At 34.3% G+C, this 20,085-nt stretch overlaps 1 protein-coding gene across 6 annotated transcripts in view; it reads left to right on the forward strand.

Annotated features, from left to right (window-relative positions):
• The window catches only part of PAN3 (poly(A) specific ribonuclease subunit PAN3), a 134,512-nt gene that overhangs the window by 9,845 nt on the left and 104,582 nt on the right, over window positions 1-20,085 (forward strand). For all 6 annotated transcript variants that reach the window (XR_009221160.1, XM_058547930.1, XM_058547931.1 and 3 more), the window contains exons 2-4: window positions 13,330-13,451; window positions 14,258-14,324; window positions 16,185-16,255. Coding sequence is in view for 5 of the 6 variants with exons in the window: in XM_058547930.1 (XP_058403913.1) it covers window positions 13,330-13,451; window positions 14,258-14,324; window positions 16,185-16,255 (260 nt within the window). In the remaining variant the exon portion in view is untranslated. The remainder of the gene's footprint in view (window positions 1-13,329; window positions 13,452-14,257; window positions 14,325-16,184; window positions 16,256-20,085) is intronic.

A 20,085-nucleotide genomic window follows, 5' to 3' on the forward strand; every position in this document is an offset into this window, starting at 1 on the left:
TAACTATGTTTGGTGATGCCTGTTAACTATACTTATTGTGGTAATCATTTCACAGTGTATACGTATATCAAATCATTATGTTGTACAGCTAAAACTAATACAATGTTGTATGTCAATTGTATCTCAATAAAAAACTATGAATTTTATACACCATTAGCTGAAAATAACATATTTGAAATAGTCATTCATATCAGATCTGCCGCAGCAAGATTTTTTCCCCAATGGCTCACATATCTAGAGATAGTTATGTAGATCACATCTTTTGCAACTTAATAAGTCAATACTTGTAATTAGTCCCTGGGGAATTTCATTGGTGTATTTAATAAAAGACTAGTATTGTTATTTAATAGTCTTTCATTGTTTATCTACATTCTTGATAGTATAGATACATTATGGTGCTTTCATAAGTATTAGGTAGAGCATGATAGATCTGGAAACATTGGAAAGGACTTTATATGTCATTTGGTTTAACTCTTTTTTTTTTTTAAATTGAGGCAAAATTGGTATATAACATTACGTAAGCTTCAGGTATACAACATTATAATTCAACATCTTTATACACTACAAAGTGATCACCACCAAAAGTCTAGTTACCATCCATCACCATACAATTGACTCTCTTCACCATTTCACTTACCCCAGAACACCCTTTCCCTCTGGTAACCGCCAGTTTGTTCTCTGTATCTATGAGTTTGTTTTTGTTTTAGATTCCACATATGAGTGAAATTAAAAAGTATTCATCTTTCTCTGTCTGACTTATTTCACTTAGCATAGTACCATCAAGGTCCATCTATATTGCTATAAATGGCAAGATTTCATTCTTTTTTTATAGCTGAGTGGTATTCCATTGTAAATATATACTACATCTTCTTTATCCATTCGTCCATCACTGGACACTTTGGTTGTTTCCGTATGTTAGCTATTGTGAAGAATGATGCAGTGAACCTAGTGGTACGTAATAGGTGTGTATATGTCTTTTCAAATTAGTGTTTTCATTTTCTTCGGATAAATACCTTGAAGTGAAATAACTGGATCATATGGTAGTTCTATTCTTAATTTTTTGAAAAATCTCCATACTGTTTTCCATGGTGGCTGCACCAATTTACATTCCCACCAGCAGTGTACGAGGGTTCCCTTTTCTCCACATCCTCTCCAACACTTGTTATTTCTTGTTGGTTTAACTTGCTTATTTTGCTCATCTGTTCCTAAACTTATTCTGTCTCTTAATATTGCTGTTCCTGAATCTGACTTATACTTGATTGAAAGGATGAGGTCAGGGGTGAAGAAAGACAAAATAGAATGGGGCCTTTTAAATTCTGTAAGTGACATTTTATGGTTCTTAGACTTTATAGCAATGTGTCAGCTATCTCTGAGGAAGAGTCGTCTTGACAAAGATGGCACAGGAACTCTTCTTCCTACTCCCAAGGCTTGGAAAAATTATCAAGGGAGCTTTTTTTTTTTTTTTGAAAATGTTTAGCTATAATCATCAGTCTTATTTTTTTTCAATTAATTATTTTTTTTGTGAGGAAGATCAGCCCTGAGCTAACATCCACGCCAATCCTCTTCTTTTTGCTGAGGAAGACTGGCCCTGAGCTAACATCGGTGCCCATCTTCCTCCACTTTATGTGGGACACTGCCACAGCGTGGCCCGACAAACGGTGCATTGGTGCGCACCCGGGATCTGAACTCAGGCCGCCAGCAGCGGAGCGCGCATACTTAACCGCTACGCCACGGGGCCGACCCCTCAAGGGAGCTTTTAAAGTAAAAATTTTAGCAGATTCCTCTGATATATATTATAAAAAGGTTTCATGCATACAAGTAATGTGTTTGAAAAACTTAAGACTATGGTGAGCTTTCAATTTAGTATAATTTGGGCTAAAAGTGGAGATTCATTCATTCCTTTAATTAATTAACAAATATTTGTTGAGCACTTACTCTGTGTCGGGTACTATTTTAGATTCTTGGGATGCAGTTGAACCAAATAAATAAAAGATCCCTTCCTTTGTGGATCTTACATTTTAATGAGTAGGTAGACAATATTTATAAACATGACCCCAGTAATTTTATGGTATGTTAAAAGATGCCAGGTGCTATTAAAAAAAGCAAACGACTTTACTCCTTCTCAGTTCTCAATAAACCATGGGTTTGGATGATCTTAAACTGATATTTTGCACAAGGAGTAAGCTGGTTTTAGAATCAGATTTTCTCTCTCCGTTATTAAATTCCGAGTCACTTTATTGAGAAAACAATTAAGAACAGTGGAAGACTTTTCAAAACATTGATTGCTTTATTTGCAGTTTTTGATTGTGTAAAAAAAGCAATTATCTTGGCATAGATCCCAAACTAAAACTGTCTTTTATTGGAAGACATTTTTCGGTAAGTAATCAGATGGACAGTACTAAATATTAAATAGCTTCACCCGAGAGCCCAATTTATTTAGTTGTTTATGGTCAAGTTTGTAGCCAGTTCACCTTGGAACACCTATAGTATTGTAGTGCTCCTCAGAATCAGGTGTTTACCAGACTCTTGCTGCACTGCAGTTCGTTTCTGATTGAGGAGACTGAGTAATAATGTATATCTTAAAAAATTTTCAGGTCAAAACAGTGTACTGTAGATACTCCGGTGTTAGTAGTAGGATCTCAGCTGGGTACTTGTTAAGCCACTTGGTCTATCTAAAGTTGCTGTTTCAGGATTTTTTTTGGTCTTGCTATAGGCATTGCTGTGACTTTCTTGGTGCAAAGCTATGACGACTTCCATAAGGGCCGGTTTGCCAGACAGACCTTGCAGTTTTTAAAACAATGTCATCTTGTCTCTCTGGAGGTCTGATATGTTATGCAGATGACTTAGTCTTTAGTAAATGACATAGTGTACACTATGGGCACTGACTAGAGAGCTTAATATAATTATCAAACATTTATTGAACACTTCTGTGCCAGATATCATACAGGGATATCTTAGGGAATACAGAGATGCGTGGTTCTGGCTATTTGTGAATGCATGCCCTAGTAAAGGATTTTGAAGTGTATAAATTTTGGCGTAGTATGATATGCTATAGATATAAAATGTATAACAAACTCTGTTCAGGGATATTTTGGAAGGTTTCATGAAGAGGCAATATTTGAACTATTTTTTGGAAGTTGTATGTAGCGTATGTGGTAGAAAAGAAGGGCATCCTAGGCAGATGAGAAAAAGGACACAGAGGTTTTTGAGAGAAAGCATCGTGCGTGATTTTGTTCAGTAGTTATCTGATGTGGTGCAGAATAGGCTACGTTATGGAGAGTGATACCAGGTGATAAATTGTGTGGCCATATTGTGAAGGCCTTTCAAGGCTGTGCTAAGTGAAGTGATAAGATCTGTGTCTTAAAAAGATAACCGTAGTAGTTTTTTTGGCTTCTAAGGATGGAGATTTGGAGTCATCTTATAATAGTTGAAGGCAGAAATGCTAACGACTTGATTTAGGCAAGTGGAAATGAGATATAGAGGGCACATTTGAGAGAGATTTGGTGAACCAACTACTTGGGGGGTTAGATGAGAGAGAGAAGGACTAAAGATAAATGAGTTTTTAGTTTAAAAGTACTTGTCACACATCTAGTTAGAGACATTTAATAATAGGCAGTTATAAATGTGAGTCTGGAGTTTAGCAATGACTGAAAGGAATGTATTGTAGTAATTTTTGGAGCCTTTGAAATAAGACTTCTGTTTTCATATCTCATCTCTGGCACTGCTACCAAAATGGACAATAATGATATGTATCTTAAACGACTGTTGATACTTGGCATGTAATACAATACATGGCAGCTGGTATTGAGTACTTGAACCACATTGTTAGCTCTGTATGGAATTACCTCAATTAGGTTGTCGTTTAGTATTATGTTTTCTACTTCTGTTGAGAATTAATATAAAAAGTGTTTCTGGAAATTTTCCTTTCAACTGTATTGAAGATGCTTGATATTCAGTGCTTCATCTATAAAAATTCTTGTAATAATTTCTCTGAAGAGTTTAGTACTAGGAATTGTTTTTGCTCTAAAAAATTGGTATTTGTTATTTTACCAGGTGAGTATTTTTTAACTTACATATTCTCTTTTGTCTTGGCTATTTAGAGACTTCTGAGCTTAATGTTCAACTGAGATACTTTTCCTTAGCCTATGTTTTTGGTTTAATAATCCCTATTTAATCTTTTATTTTTAGTATGTGGCTTTTTTTTTTTTTGCTTAAACAACAAATGTATTGTCTCGCAGTTCTGGAGCCTTGAAGTCTGAGATCAAGGGTTTTGGCTGGGTTGCTTTCTTCTAAGGGCTGTGAGAAATAATCTGTTCCATGCCTCTCACCTAGCTTCTGATGGTTTGCCTGCAATTTTTGGCATCCCTTGGCTTGTAGAAGCATCACCCTGATCTCTGCTTTCGTCTTCACAAGGCGTTCTCCCTATGTGTGTGTCTATGTCCAAATTTCCCAGTTTTATAAGGTCATAAGTCATGTTGGATTAAAGCTCACCCTAATGACCTCATCTTAGCTAATTAGATTGCACTGACTCTATACCCAGATAAGATCATATGCTGAAGTACTGAGGGTTAGGACATCAACACATGAATTTTGGGAGGATACAGTTTGGCTTATAACAGTTGTTGAGTGGGTGAAAAAATGAGATAATGCACATAAAATGCCTAATACATTTGACTTATAATTGGTGCTCTCTGCTACTCCCTGATTATCACCAATGTTGGTTAATGATGCTTCAGAGTTAGGTAGAGAATTTAAAATGTGGAATTGATCTCTTTATGGTTCTGCACAGAAACTTTATCACAAGGACTGGAAGTACAGTGTTTGTAGTCATTAATTACTGTTTTTTCATAGTTCCCTTGGACTTGTTTCTTAGCTTGTGAGCTTTTGAGGGAAGTCCAGCCCTTCAAACACACCAATATGTCCTGCCCAGCCACATGCTTTGGATTTGAGTGTTTTTTTCCAGATGACTCCTGTGGGTTTTGTAACAGATGTGTAAAATGTTCCAAGCTACCTTTTTATCATCTATGTTAAAATTGTAAAAACTACATGAAAAATTTCCTCTAATGCATTCTATACAAAAAACATAATAGTGTTTTGTCAGAAAGAGCAAGCTAACTTTTACAAATAAATTTATAGATGGATACAAATGATAACCACAGAAAGTAACCATTAAGCACCTAATATCATCCAAGCATGACAGTATACTGAATTATTCTCACAATAACCCTTGAAAGTAGATGTTATCATTTCTGTTTTACAGAGGAGGAAACTGAGGTTTATATTAAATATACTGTCAGCAGTCAATAGTTGGCAGCTGGCTGAAGCAGACCTCATGGGCAATTGTATTTGCTTAAAGTCTGTGCTCATTCCACAATCTAATAGAGAAAAGGATGGTGCTAGTGTCTGCTGAGTGGGTGGAGGACCCCCCTGTTTCTTGGTCTTGCATCCACTCCACTATTATCTAGCATCTCTGAGGCTCAGTTTCCTCATCAGAAAAATGGAGACAGTAATACCATTTGCATGGAGTGTTTTATAAAGAATGTGAAAATCTATTTTATCTTTTATCAACTTTTTAAAATACCTACTTTCAAAAAGGGTTTAATTGTAAATAAGTGTTTATACAAATGTAGATTATAGATTTGGGAATAGATTAGGGAATACCACAATACTAAAAATATATAAGGAGTAGTCCTAAATGTCAGTTTACAGATAATTTAGATGGGTAGAGAGTACAGATATATATGTATCTGTATATATATATATAAGTCAAATGAGTGATATAAACAGTATCTTAAAAGGTAGAGGTTTTAACAGCTTGGAGTAATTAGGGAATACATTCTAGAGGAGGGAGAAGAGGAAAATAACATTTATGATTACCAATGAGACAGGATGCTAGGCATTTTGCATAGGTTACTTCTCTTGAGTCCCTACCACAACCCTGTGAGTAAGATGGTATTGCCTTCTTTTTCAGATGAAGAGATGAAACGTAGAGGGTTGTTTGTTCTTGGTAGTACAACTACTACATGGCAAAAGTAGGATTAGAACTCAACGTCTAATTCCAAGTATTTTTTTCTTTACCATCATATCTAGGTCTTGAAGAACATAGAGCTAGGGGTGTATGTGTGTAAGAATTGATGGTACTCCATATTGTAAAGTGTAGACTTTGAAAATGCTGTGAGTATGTCATGCTGTGAGTATGTCATTTTGACTGGAAGAGAGAGTTCAATGATGTGATTAAGTACAGAAATGTGAAATTTATAATAGATGTATACTTTTATAATGTTATCCTCTAATCTTAGATCTTTTGGAAATGTCTTTGTAAGGTATTTAATTTCTTCCTTGTTGGATATCTAGTTGTCTTAAGTCCATTTATTGAACAATCCCTTTTTTCTCCACTGATTTTTAAAAGACAGCTTTATTATAATACAATTTATATACTATAAAATTCACCCTTTGTAACTATACAATTCAGTTATTTTTAGTAAATCTATAGAGTTATGTAACCATCAAGATTTTTAAAAGAACTTTTAAGAATTTGTTTCATTGTTTTTTGTAACTTTTCGTTGAAGTTTTCAGGGTAGATGCTATGATTCTCATTTTGTAAGTGATGGTATAATCTCCACTTTATAGCCATTTTGCTCAAGACTTTGTGGCTAGTAAGTGGCAGAACTGAGACTCAAACCTAGCACTTTTAGGAAATATAAGAATGATAGGTTGAGAACAGATTGTTGAGGGCTTTTTAATGTGAGACTAAGAAGTTTGGATTTCATCCTCCGAGATAAGCATCACCAGCATCTTGTCTGTGAGGTCCTTCTTGGCAGAGGAAAACCACTCAGTATTTTCAGCTGGGCACTTTTTGTAAAGTGTGTTCTATGGAACTCTGGTCCCTCAAGTTGTTCCGTGTAGAAAGAGTTCCCTAGTCAAGTAAACTTGGGAAGTACTCTTATCTCCTTTTTGAATTGTCACAGTTCACATTGTATATGCAGGCTCTGAGAAGTTGTGCAGTAAAGAAATGGGTTTACTTTTGTTTTTTTAGCATTTCCCAAATTTACTTGACTTCACAATTCCCTTTGGGTAACATTGATCTGTTGTGGTGTTTTTGGAAAATGAAACTGATTTCATCAAGAGGGGACAAGACTGAGGATGAAGGAGAACATTTATTTATTAGTTAAGCTGTGAGGTTGGGTTGTTTTTTTTTTTCAGTAGATTATTATCGTGCACATTTAAATGTTAATAGTTGCAGGGTAACTGCTAACAGATGTAGAAGTTGTAATTCTGTAGGTACTGTAAGATCTTTTGGTTCAAAGTTTGAGTGTCTCATGATCATTTTAAAACTGAAAGCTTGAAATTTCATCTTTTGATTTATAATTCCCTCTCTTAAAAGTTGAAAGGCAGTTTAGTGCAATAGAAAGATTGCTTTTATATCCCAGTTCTATCACATACTAGCTTTGTGACTTTGGGCAAGCTGTCTAATCTTTCTGAATCACAGTTTGCTTAACGGCAAAATAAAAGGAATAGCAACCTCGCCACAGTTGTCGTTCAGACTAGTTGAGATTCATATCTACACAGTGATTGTTCAATTGATTACTATTCCATAGAGATATAATAGTTATAATAATAGAGATGGTAATAGAGCTTTCATAGAAATAGTATGCCTTACAGTGGATTGCAAGTTATTCTATAGAGATGGTGTAAAGTTTACTTAAAGTGGATTGCAAAAGTAAGGGGTTGAAGGAGTAAAAAGTTTTTGATTAACTAGTCTTGGTAATTAAGGTCTCTAACATGCTTATGTAATTTAAACTTAAAAGTACTCTATATGCCTTTTCTCTTTGAACATCCCATGAGGTAAGTAGGACGTGTGTTTGTTCTTAGTAACTTAAAAAAATTAATATCTTCTTGACCTATGTAGAATGGAATAACATATCATAGGTTAGTAATTTTCCTAAGTACTCTTGAAGTATCCATTCCCATTTTCTTCCTTCCAAAACTGTAGTTTTCCAAAACAAGAAAACTCAAGTGTAAGTATGTGTGGAAAGTTTTTTTTTCTTCTCTCAGCTTTATTGAGATATTATTGACATTTAAAATATGTAAGCTCAAGGTGTATAATGTGATGATTTGATATACATATGTATTGCAAAATGATTACCACAGTAGGGTTAGTTAACACCTCCATCCCCTCACATAATTTTTTTGTGTGATGATAACTTTTAAGATCTCTCTTAACAACTTTCAAGTATATAATACAGTATTGCTAATTATAGTCACTATGCTGTACGTTAGATCCCAGAATTTATTCATCTTAGAACTGGAAGTTTGTACCTTGACCAACGTCTCCCCATTTCTGCCACCCCCTAATCCTTGGCAACGACTGTTCTACTCTATTTCTTTGAGTTTGGCTTTTTTAGATTCCACATATAAGTGAGAACATGCAGTATTTGTCTTTCTGTGTTTGACGTATTTCACTTAACATAATGCCCTCAGGGTCCATCTATGTGGTCACAAAATGAAAGGACTTCCTTCTTTTTTATGGCTAGATAATATTCCATTGTGTGTATATATCCCATTTTCTTTATCCAGTCATCTATCAGTAGACCTTTAGGTTGTTTCTATGTCTTGGCTATTATGAATAATGCTGCAGTGAACATGGGGGTGCAGATACCTCTTCAAGATAGTAATTTCATTTCTTTTGGATATATACCCAGAAGTAGGATAGCTGGATTATATGGTAGTTCTATTTTTAATTTTTTGAGGGACCTCCATACTGTTTTCCGTAGTGACTACACCAGTTTACATTCCCACTGACAGTGCACAACAGTTCCCTTTTCTCCATGGCCTTGCCAACACTTGTCTTTCTTTTTTATAATAGCCATTATAATAACAAGTATGAGGTGATATCTCATTGTGGTTTTGATTGGCATTTCTCTGATGATTTGTGATGTTGAGCATCTTTTCACGTACCTGTTGGCCATTTGTATGTCTTCTTCGGAAAAATGTCTATTCAAGTCCTTTGCCTATTTTTTAATCAGATTTTTTTTTATGCTATTGAGTTTTATGCTTGTGAGTTCCTTATATATTTTGGATATTAACCCCATATCAGGTAGATGGTCTGCAGATATTTTCTACTGTTTCATATGTTGCCTTTTTACTGTGCTGATTTTTTCCTTTGCTGTGCAGATGCTTTTTAGTTTGATGTAGCCTCACTTGTTTGTTTTTGCTTTTTTGCTTGTACTTTTGGTATCATATCCAAAAAACTGTTGCTAAGACCAGTGTCAAGGAGCTTCTTCCCTGTGTTCTCTTCTAGTTGTTTTATAGTTGCGGGTCTTTGTGTAGACTGTTTAAAAAAATAAATTAACCCTCAATTACTGGCCATATTCAGCCCTCTGCCATCTCCCCCCCAACTTTTTTTTTTTTGTGAGGAAGATCAGCCCTGACCTAACATCCATGCCAATCCTCCTCTTTTTGCTGAGGAAGATTGGCCCTGGACTAAAATCTGTGCCCATCTTTCTCCACTTTATATGGGACGCTGCCACAGCACGACCTGACAAGAGGTGCATTGGTGCATGCCGGGGATTGAACCCAGGCCACCAGCAGTGGAGCCTGTGCACTTAACCGCTGCGCCACGGGGCCGGCCCCCCCACCCCCTTTTTTTTTTTGTTAATCCCGGTCAGGTGTTCCTCTGTTAGGGAGCATAAAGTTTCTTCTGTCAAAGTTGTGCATGCTAAAGGAAATCACTGCTAGAAATTTGGTAATATCTTAGGACAAATTCTATTTCTTAATGATAAAGTATTATTAAAGAATGGGAAGTTTTAAGATTGTTTTATTGTTCTCTGACGGCAGTTTAATGTTCATTTATTTTACAAATATTTTGTTATGCTTAGGTGCTTATTTATAGTCCAGTGGATCTTCCTTAAAATCAGGATAAGACATTGACCATAGATATTTGAATTCTGGCATGTTCAATAATAGTTCTATTGTATTAGCTTGTATAAAATATGAAGAAAAGAGAAAATTGGATTTAAAATTTAAAAAAAGATTTGAAATAAAAAAGCTATGTTAAAAAATAACTTTACTCTGGACTTGTACTCTATTTTCGAAAACCATTTTATTGTACTAGGAAAAGATAGAGAGTAGATATCATAAAGGTTTTGGTGGAAGGAGAAACTTCTCCCCTTATGGATTTCTCGGTCATCATCATCATTATTATGAAAATAACTACATAATAGAAAAGTCGTAAGAGAAAAGACTAACCTCTCCCATTCAGTCAACCGATAACACGAGATTAACATTTTGCTATATTTATTCAGTCTTATAGTCTGTGTGTGTACAGCCACGCATAACTTAACAACAGGGATACGTTTGAGAAATGCATCCTTTGGCAGTTTCATCATTGTGAGAACATGTATTGAAGGGGAACAAAATTTGCCACCCCAAAATGTGTCTCTTTAACATGAGGATTATTTTAGGCTCATTATTTTTAAGAAATAAAAGATTCAGAAAGTTTTTCTTGTTACCTCCCCCTTAACTGTCTAAAAGAATTCAGATTAAAAAACCTGTCTCAGTTTTTTGCATGTGGCTATCCAGTTTTCCCAACACCATTTGTTGAAGAGACTTTCTTTTCCCCATTGTATGTTCTTGGCTCCTTTGTCAAAGATTAGCTGTCCATAGATGTGTGGGTTTATTTCTGGGCTTTCGATTCTATTCCATTGATCTGTGTGTCTGTTTTTGTGCCAGTACCATGCTGTTTTGGTTACTATAGCTTTGTAGTATATTTTGAAATCAGGGAGTGTGATACCTCCAGCTTTGTTCTTTTTTCTCAGGATTCCTTTAGCTATTCGGGGTCTTTTGTTGTTCCATATAAATTTTAGGATTCTTTGTTCTATTTCTGTGAAAAATGTTGTTGGAACTTTGATAGGGATTGCATTGAATCTATAGATGGCTTTAGGAAGTATGGACATCTTAACTATGTTAATTATTCCAATCCAAGAGCACGGAATATCTTTCCATTTCTTTGTGTCGTCTTCAATTTCTTTCAGAAATGTTTATAGTTTTCGGTGTACAGATCTTTCACCTCTTTGGTTAAGTTTATTCCTAGGTATTTTATTCTTTTTGTTGCAATTGTAAATGGGATGGTATTCTTAATTTCTTAATTACTGTTTCGATCTCCTTACTGGAGACCCTTACCTTACACCATGCACAAAAATTAACTCCAAATGGATTAAAGACTTGAATGTAAGACCTGAAACTATGAAACTTCTAGAAGAAAACATAGGCAGTACGCTCTTCCACATCGGTCTTAGCAACATCTTTTCAAACACCACATCTGACAGGGCAAGAGAAACAATAGAAAAAATAAACAAATGGGACTACTTCAAAGTAATCAAAAACCTCCCCAAAAATAAAAGTCCAGGACCAGACGGCTTCCCTGGTGAATTCTACCAAACGTTCAAAGAAGACTTAATACCTATCCTTCTCAAACTCTTCCAAAAAATTGAGGAGGGTGGGAAGCTCCCTAACTCATTCTACGAAGCTGACATTACCCTGATACCAAAACCAGACAACGACAACACAAAAAAAAGAAAATTACAGGCCAATATCACTGATGAACATCGATGCGAAAATCCTCAACAAAATACTAGCATCTTGCATACAACAATACATTAAAAAGATTATACACCATGATCAAGTGGGATTTATTCCAGGTATGCAGGGATGGTTTAACATTCGCAAATCAATCAACGTAATACACCACATTAATAAAATGAAGAACAAAAATCACATGATCATCTCAATAGATGCAGAGAAAGCATTTGACAAGATACAGAATCCATGTATGATAAAAACTCTGAATAAAATGGGTATAGAAGGAAAGTACCTCAACATAATAAAGACCATATATGAGAAACCCACAGCTAAGATCATCCTCAATGGTGAAAAACTGAAAGCTATCCCTCTAAGAACAGGAACCAGACAAGGATGCCCACTGTCACCACTCCTATTTAACATAGTGTTGGAAGTCCTAGCCAGAGCAATCAGGCAAGAGAAAGAAATAAAAGGGATCCAAATTGGAAAGGAAGAAGTGAAACTGTCACTATTTGCAGATGACATGATTTTATATCTAATTTCTCTTTCTGCTACTTCGTTGTTAGTGTACAGAAATGCAACTGATTTTTGTATGTTGATTTTGTATCCTGCAACTTTACCATATTCGTTTATTACTTCTAAAAGTTTTCTGGTGGATATCTTTGAGTCCAAGATCATGGCACTGGCAGTTTTCGTGTGGTGATTGGTGAGGACCTACTTCCTGGTTCATAGATAGGCACTTTCTTGCTGTGTCCTCACATGGTGGCAGGGGTTAGGGATCTCTGTAGGGCCTCTTTAATAAGGAACACTAGTCTCATTCATGAGAGCTCCACTCTCATGGCCTAAGTACCTGAGAGGCCCCACCTCCTAATCCCATCATCTTTGGGGATTAGTATTTCAACATATGAATTTTAGGGGAATATAAACATTCAGATCATAGCACCCTGCATCTAACTGTCAGCATTTTTTTAGTTTACTTTTTAGTTGGGGTTGGGAGTGGTTTCAGTGGTTCTCAGAGGCTCTGCTTGGAAGAGGGCAATCCTACTTACAGCTTTAGCTGATTTGTAAAGCATAAGGCTTTGTACTTAACTAGCAGCTTAGAAAATAGCAGCATTCTAATTACTTAGCAGGAAGTAGCATCTAAAACATACTGTCCATTACTTTGTTGATATATGATGGATTGTCCTCCTAGTTACAGTCATTCTGTATTATCCTACCCTAAAATCAACAGATAGCTTGTCTGTATTCCTGAACTCTATCCCATTGCTACCTGTACAGAATTATTTTTACGGAATTATGAGTTAATACGAGACTGCTGGTCTGTTTCACGTGTTATGAGAAACAGTCCTGAGAAACTTGCCTCTGTTTACCACATGAAGATTCATAGGAGAAATTGCTGTGGTTTATATTCTACTGTCCTTTTGCAAAGTTAAAGAAAGAAAACTTGGTGAGACAACTGGAAATGCAAGTGTGGTTTGTTTCTTCATGTTGTCCTTGGTGGCTCTTAGGTAACTAATGTAAAATAAATTACTATCTGTGTGGGAAAAAAATCAGTCAACTTGAGCATTGTTCAACAGATTTTTAGAGCTGAGCCAGTTTTATTTGGTCTTGCCTTTTGTTTTCAACATGTAAATAAAAATAAGTGTGACAGAGATTCGAGACTTTAAAACTTATTTAGGAACACAGAAACTACCTCAGTGTTTTGTGCTTTTAAATAATTTAAATACTTGAATCTTCCTTCTCTTTCAGTTCCTGGAATAGATGGAGGTGCTTTAACTGATACAAGTCTCACAGATTCCTATTTCAGCACCAGCTTTATTGGAGTAAATGGATTTGGAAGCCCTGTAGAAACAAAGTATCCCTTAATGCAGGTATCGTTAGTATGAATTTATATGGCACTAAACAGTAAATTTATTCCAGGGGTGGGAGACAACTAGAGTCTTCATTTATTCCTAAATTTGTTGAGCAGGAGGTGGGATCTTAGGAGGTGATGAGGTAGGTGGGATATAGGTAAGCCATCTCCTATAGAATTGGAGTCAGAGGGAGGCTTGAAGGGTGGGGTTGGGGAGTTGGATGACAGTGGAGTTTGTAGAGGATAGATAGAAAGAGACTAGTTTCACTCCTCTTTGTGTTTTGTAGGTATGACATAAAGGCCTTTCATGATGGAGAGACCATAGAGACTATGGAGTATGTTAAGAAAGCATGGGACATGTTGAGAGAACAGAGAATAGCCTAATTTTATAGAATCTATAAGGTGTATAAAAGATAATATGGATTGGGAGAGGTTATTAGAGAACATTTATTGACTATATATAGTCACTTCACATCCTCTTGGATGGATATTGGAATTTATATTCGTGAACAAGGAAACTTAGTTATGTGTTTTGCCCAGGCTAATAAGTTATAGAGGTGCAATTCAAAATAGGTCTGCAAGTTTGGTTTTAAATACCTGGCTAGTGAGTAAAATTTTCATTTGATGTGTTAGAGTATTTGGAAGTTTTTGCATAGATTATTGTAATTCAAGTAGCAACATTTATAGGAAGATTGGACTGTCAGTAATGTGAAAGATGGATTGGAGGGGAAAAAGCAAAGAAGGTCAGTCTTAACTTAATCCGTTGAATATTCTTAATTGTGTATTTCTTAGTGCTATTATGTGTATATATATTTTAATTTTCAGAGAATGACTAATAGTAGCAGCTCCCCAAGCCTTCTAAATGACAGTGCCAAGCCATATGCAGGCCATGGTAAGACCTGGTCCCTTTTTCTCTTTTATATATATATATTTTTGACTCTAAAAACAATACATCCATTGTAGAAATTTTGAAAATTATAGATATGTATAAAGAAGAAAATAAAAATAATCTATTATCTTCACACTCAGAGATAACTAAGATTTTGATTATATACACACACATACATAATACATAATAATAAGTATATACATAATAATAATTAAGATTGCATTAAATATAGTTTTAAATTATGAGTTTCTTGATCATTATAAATTGAATTCCATTTATTTTCATAATTTACTTAACTATTTTTGTTTCTATTCTTTTTTAAATAAAAACTATTATACTCCAATATTGGACTATGTGTATAAGTCTGTGTTCATATTTTGAGTTATTTCTTTTGAAAACATTCTTAGACATGGAGTTATTGTTTCAAAAATTATAAACATTTTTAAGGCTTTTGATACAGAATTTCCAGATATCTTTCTATATCCTATTTTTAAAATAAATGTTCAAGAATGGTTTTTAAAAAATATGTGACAATTGAGTGTTAATACTCTGCATCAGTAAAATGTTAATTATTAATAATGATGAGAAAAATAATTTGCATGTTGATTATTTCCTGTTATAGACATTTTATGTATGTGTGTGTGCATCAAATCTCTATCACTATTTGGAAATTTCAACCTTTGTTTTTTTTGCTGTAGAAAAAAATAGCAACATTTTAATATTGAATAAAATTATTAGAAACTAATTTGTAGCATTATAATATTTTTAACATTCCCATAGAGTTTATATACTGACTTTTAAATGCTATCGAAGGGTAGCATAAAGGATGAATAATATTACCTATTTTTAAATGCCTTGAATTTATAAAGGACATAAAAATATCTTATGTCTTGCTATTTTATTAGCTTCTTTCTCTTTGCATTATTAGTTATATTAAATTAATGTTAATTCTAATGAAGGACTAGATTATCAAAATCCAGGCAGAAGAAGCCAGAGAAATTAGGCAGCAATCTATATGTACTGCATTACGAAGAGATTTAAGTTTCCTTTAAATGAGTACATTTACCATATTTTTTAAGATTTCACAGGTAATTTAATGAGAAACATAAGATTAACTAAAGCTTAGAATTGAAGATAAAATATTTCGATGTATATCATGCATGCCTTTTGAAAAACTCGTCTGATTTGTTAGGTGAGAAAGAATTTAGAGATATACTTTTGTTTATAACTTCTGGCCACAGAGTAATAGAACTTTGAACCTATAAAATCTTTGAAATTCGTCTTTGTTTTGAAACACTTAACATTTCCATCTTAAAAAACTTACCTTTTTAGTAATAATATCAAATATCTGGCGATAAACTTAAAAATATGGAATATTTTGAGAGTTGATGGTTTTAAGACCTTGCTTAAGGGTTAAAATCCAAGTCTGATCACTCATAGTGTGGTTGACTACCCTTCTCTCCACCCCTCCTTTTTATTTTTCTCATGAGTTAGTCTCAAGAACACAAACGTTTACTACAGTAGACTTACTTCCTTTATGAACAGATTCCTAATGGTTAGGAGTCATCTTTCCTTTTTTCTCTATTTGATTTTTCTTTGGGTTCTAAACAAACAGATGCATCCAAATCCATATAGCTTCTGAATAAATGTGTACTGAGTATTGGCTGAATGAAGTATTCTCCAATTTGTGTTTCATTCACTCAGTAAATATTTGAACATCTACCATATGTGAGACATTGAGTTTGACTATTATTTTGGTATATGATTTTTATTACTGTTATAAGCATTGTCATGTTAAACATTTATTAGATTTGTGGGTTACCTGAATTGTCTGTGTGGAAACTTACGTAACTTACCTTCCAGATCCTCTAACTTCACCTGCTTCATCTTTGTTTAATGACTTTGGTGCCCTCAACATCTCTCAGAGAAGAAAGGTAGGTGAAATTGAAACTTAACGTGAAACTAAGTGGAATGTAGAGGTGATATTGGCGTTACCTACATAATGGTCAATATTCTCTTAGGTAGAAGGAGGGGTTTTTATGGACAATAATGTTTTTCTTGCCTTTTGTTTACCCTTTTCCTTGTTATATATTATATCTAGAATTTTATTTGATCTCTGTGCATGGAATAGAGACATTTTATGTGAAGGGATGAAATCCTGCTTATTCTTGCTCTTTTTCTTTATCTTAATGTATTCTGTTTTTAAGATAACATCTAATTCAATGTTGTAGTTGCTATTAATGTGACCCATTGTAGGCATATTAATCATTTTTTATTTTCTGACTACTGTGTCTAAATTTCAAAGATTTCTCCCCAAATTTAAACTTCTCATTACAAGGCAAACTTAAAATCATCAACTTTTCATAATTGGCCTCACTGTATATAAAAACAGTTTAAAATCTCTTCTTATTAGAAATTTAATCAATTTTTTATGGAATTGAGGTTGACAGACCATGCATAGATTTTGAAGTATTTTATAGGGACTGATTCTGTGACAAGTAGAAATGAAAACTTTCTTATAGTTTGATGCCATTGAGTCTTAATGAGAATCATTATCTTAATAGTAATAATAATCTAGAGAAGGTAGTATTTTTGGTTAGGTTCAGTAGCAGCTAAAAATGTTCAGGAGGTTGTAAATCTTGGTGGAAATTACTGTAAAGTTGTAACTAATTCAGTTCCCTAAGTAATGGAAGAAAGACCCGAAAGAAAAGAATATTAATTTTAGAAAACTGATATAAGCTTAAGATGCTTTTAGGAAGTATCTGGTCGAGAGTAGTATAAAATGAAATTCAAGGAGAGTAGATGTTTTCGGGACAAAAAAATTTGTGGGGTCAGGTATAAATTATACCACCACCTCATGTACTTATATCTCCATTTTGAAACATAGATGAGAACAAGGAAGTAATTAACTAGAAGATGCTTTTAAACAACTGGAATTGATAGGCTAAAATTTATGAGTTTGATTTTATAGACTTTTTTATAGGCTCTCAATGAGAACACATTTACTCTTGGTTTACATACTATTCTCATAAATTACAATATGTGGTTTCTAAATCCATATATTAGAAATTTAATAGAATTGGACACAAGCCATATTGAGAACTGACAATAGACAAAGCCTGTCAATATGGAGGGAAACAGTAAAATGCTGAAAAGCAGATACAACCTAGAAATCAAGTTATCTGGAGCTATTTAGTGTAGGGGGAAAATAAAAAGCCCTTAAGTAGTCTTAGGGGCCCCCTAATGGCTTTTTACATCTTTAAAATAATAATCAGTTAACTGTGATAAGTAGCATTTCTGATGTATGAGTTGAAAGTAAAACTAGAATGGCAAATAAATACTTGAAAGTATCCCTAATATGAGAGTTTGGTGGACTGCATTTTAAAGTTGAAATATATAATTTAGAGCTATGGATATTTGTTTTTGAGAAAATAGTAAAAATCCCTGGAGCGTGGAAAAAAGAAGATATAGTGCCCACTCTTTTAAAATTTTAGTAAAAGAAAATAATAAAAAGAAATATTACTACAAATGTGACCTCAATATTTGGAAAAATATTAGAATATATTCTAATGGAAGCTGATAATAGTGGAATGAGTACTCTGCTGCAATTTTTGAGGTACTTGTCTACCTTTGTGACCTTGGGCCAACTTTCTAGGCTGTAATCTTCTCATCTGTGAAATGATGAGCATGGCCTGAATAATTGCCATATTATCTTTCGTCTTTAAAACTCAGTGTCTGTCTAAACTGAAAGGACCTATGTGTCAGTCTCTTAGAAATTCGGGGTTCACGTAGCATATCTTTGAAGGACCATATTTTCTTACCACTTAGATTTAAAATAATATGTAGGGACATAGAGATTTTTTTCCAATAGTGGGCTATATGGTTAGCAATCTATGTGGGTATAGGTTGCATATATTTTAAAATTGTTACTGGTTGAGTTGAGGTTTAAAATCTCTTCGTATTAGAAATACTCTTAGCATGAGTGTATTGCATGCTACACATTGTGAATTAAAGGTATATGGACACTTCGTCTATTTTTTTGTTGTAGTAATTCATAATGTCTGTTTAATGATGTAGTTTTAGTGGAAGTAACTCAACTTTATGCAAATATTTAATTATAATTCTAGGTTGATCTAAGCAGGCTATCATGGTTACTCAGTGACATTTTATTTCGTAATGATAATAGAGAACAGGTAGTTAGGCCCTACTTACTACTATTTCACAGCTAGTTAGATAAATCATTTTCTGAAAATCTCAGTTGGACCAATCCCTGGGCCAGGAATGCTGCTTTTTGCCTGTCAGGTATGTGAATTATTGGGATCAGATCAGTCAGGTATTTATACTGTAGGCAGTCTTAGTATGTACTATGTGGAAAATTAAAAAAGAATGGACTGATAGTTTTCCCGCTTCCCTCAAATCTAATTGTAGAGGCAGTACATGAACCTCCTATAGAACATTTACACAGCAGCATATTAATTAGTGCTAATTTAAATGTCTGATGATTGCTAAGTAGCAGAGAATTCTCTAGATCCAGAAAAATAAATGGAGAAAAGATGTTTTGAGTTGGGATTTTTGAATATGGAGAAGCAAAGATACTTAAGCAGAAAGTGTTGCTTGATTACAAGTAGAGGGTTAGGATCTTCAGTAAATTTTTTAATTCTCTTCTTTCTGTCATAGATAAGCTAAAAAAGTATGGCTAAGGTCCTTGTATCTATTGGGACTTATTGAAGTAAAATGTGGGATGTGAAAAACAGTACAAAGAGGTTCATAGCCATTCGTCTGGGTTGATTATTGTTGTTAGATATGTGAAAAACTTTCTGAAGATTTGTGTACTGAGAATGTACGCCTTAGAGCGCTACCACTCATAGTGTGTCAAGGGACCAGTGCTAGTCCATGAATTGTTTGTTAACCCGTCTGTAGGGAGATAAGTTAAAACATTGAAAATAAATGTTTAGAAACTTTTATAACAATTTGATAATACTGCAGCATCCAAATATGTGATCATTTTTCTAGTAATTTATTTTCATTTTATAAAAGTATAGGACCATTATGTACTGGAAAATTTTTTTTTTTTATTTTATTTTTTATTTTTTTTTTAATTTTTTTTTTTCCCCCAAAGCCCTAGTAGATAGTTGTATGTCACAGTTGCACATCCTTCTAGTTGCTGTATGTGGGACGCGGCCTCAGCATGGCCAGAGAAGCGGTGTGTCAGTGCACGCCCGGGATCCGAACCCAGGCCGCCAGCAGCGGAGCGCACGCGCTTAACCGCTAAGCCACGGGGCCGGCCCTGGAAAATTTTTAAAAAGTGATCTTTCACAATTGATGTTTGAGAAGCACTGATTTTTTTCTTTATTTTCCATATTAGGAATACACAATTTTATAGATAGAAAAAGTAACCATTATTTGAAAATATGTGTAATTGTTGGCCACGGGTGGTGGTGGAAGAAATTGAATTATGGCTATATACTCTGTGGGAGAGTTAAGCCATCCAAAACACTGGAGATGGAGTTTTGTTGAAAATGGGAATTAATATATTAGAGATTAATACATGAGGAAACCTTAACAGCAAGAAAGATAAAGTTGAGAACTGGTATGACAGAAAAAGATTTGAGAGTCACTGTGAATGACAAATGTGATCTAGACAGCAGTAAAATTTTCCTTAAATCCCTTGGGAACAAAGTATCTTTATAACAAAGTTAGTTGTTGAAATATAGATATTCATAAATGAAGTGATTCAGTACTGTGATATCTTGCTAACTATTCT

Source organism: Diceros bicornis, chromosome 9, assembly GCF_020826845.1.
Source record: "Diceros bicornis minor isolate mBicDic1 chromosome 9, mDicBic1.mat.cur, whole genome shotgun sequence".
NCBI lineage: Eukaryota > Metazoa > Chordata > Mammalia > Perissodactyla > Rhinocerotidae > Diceros > Diceros bicornis.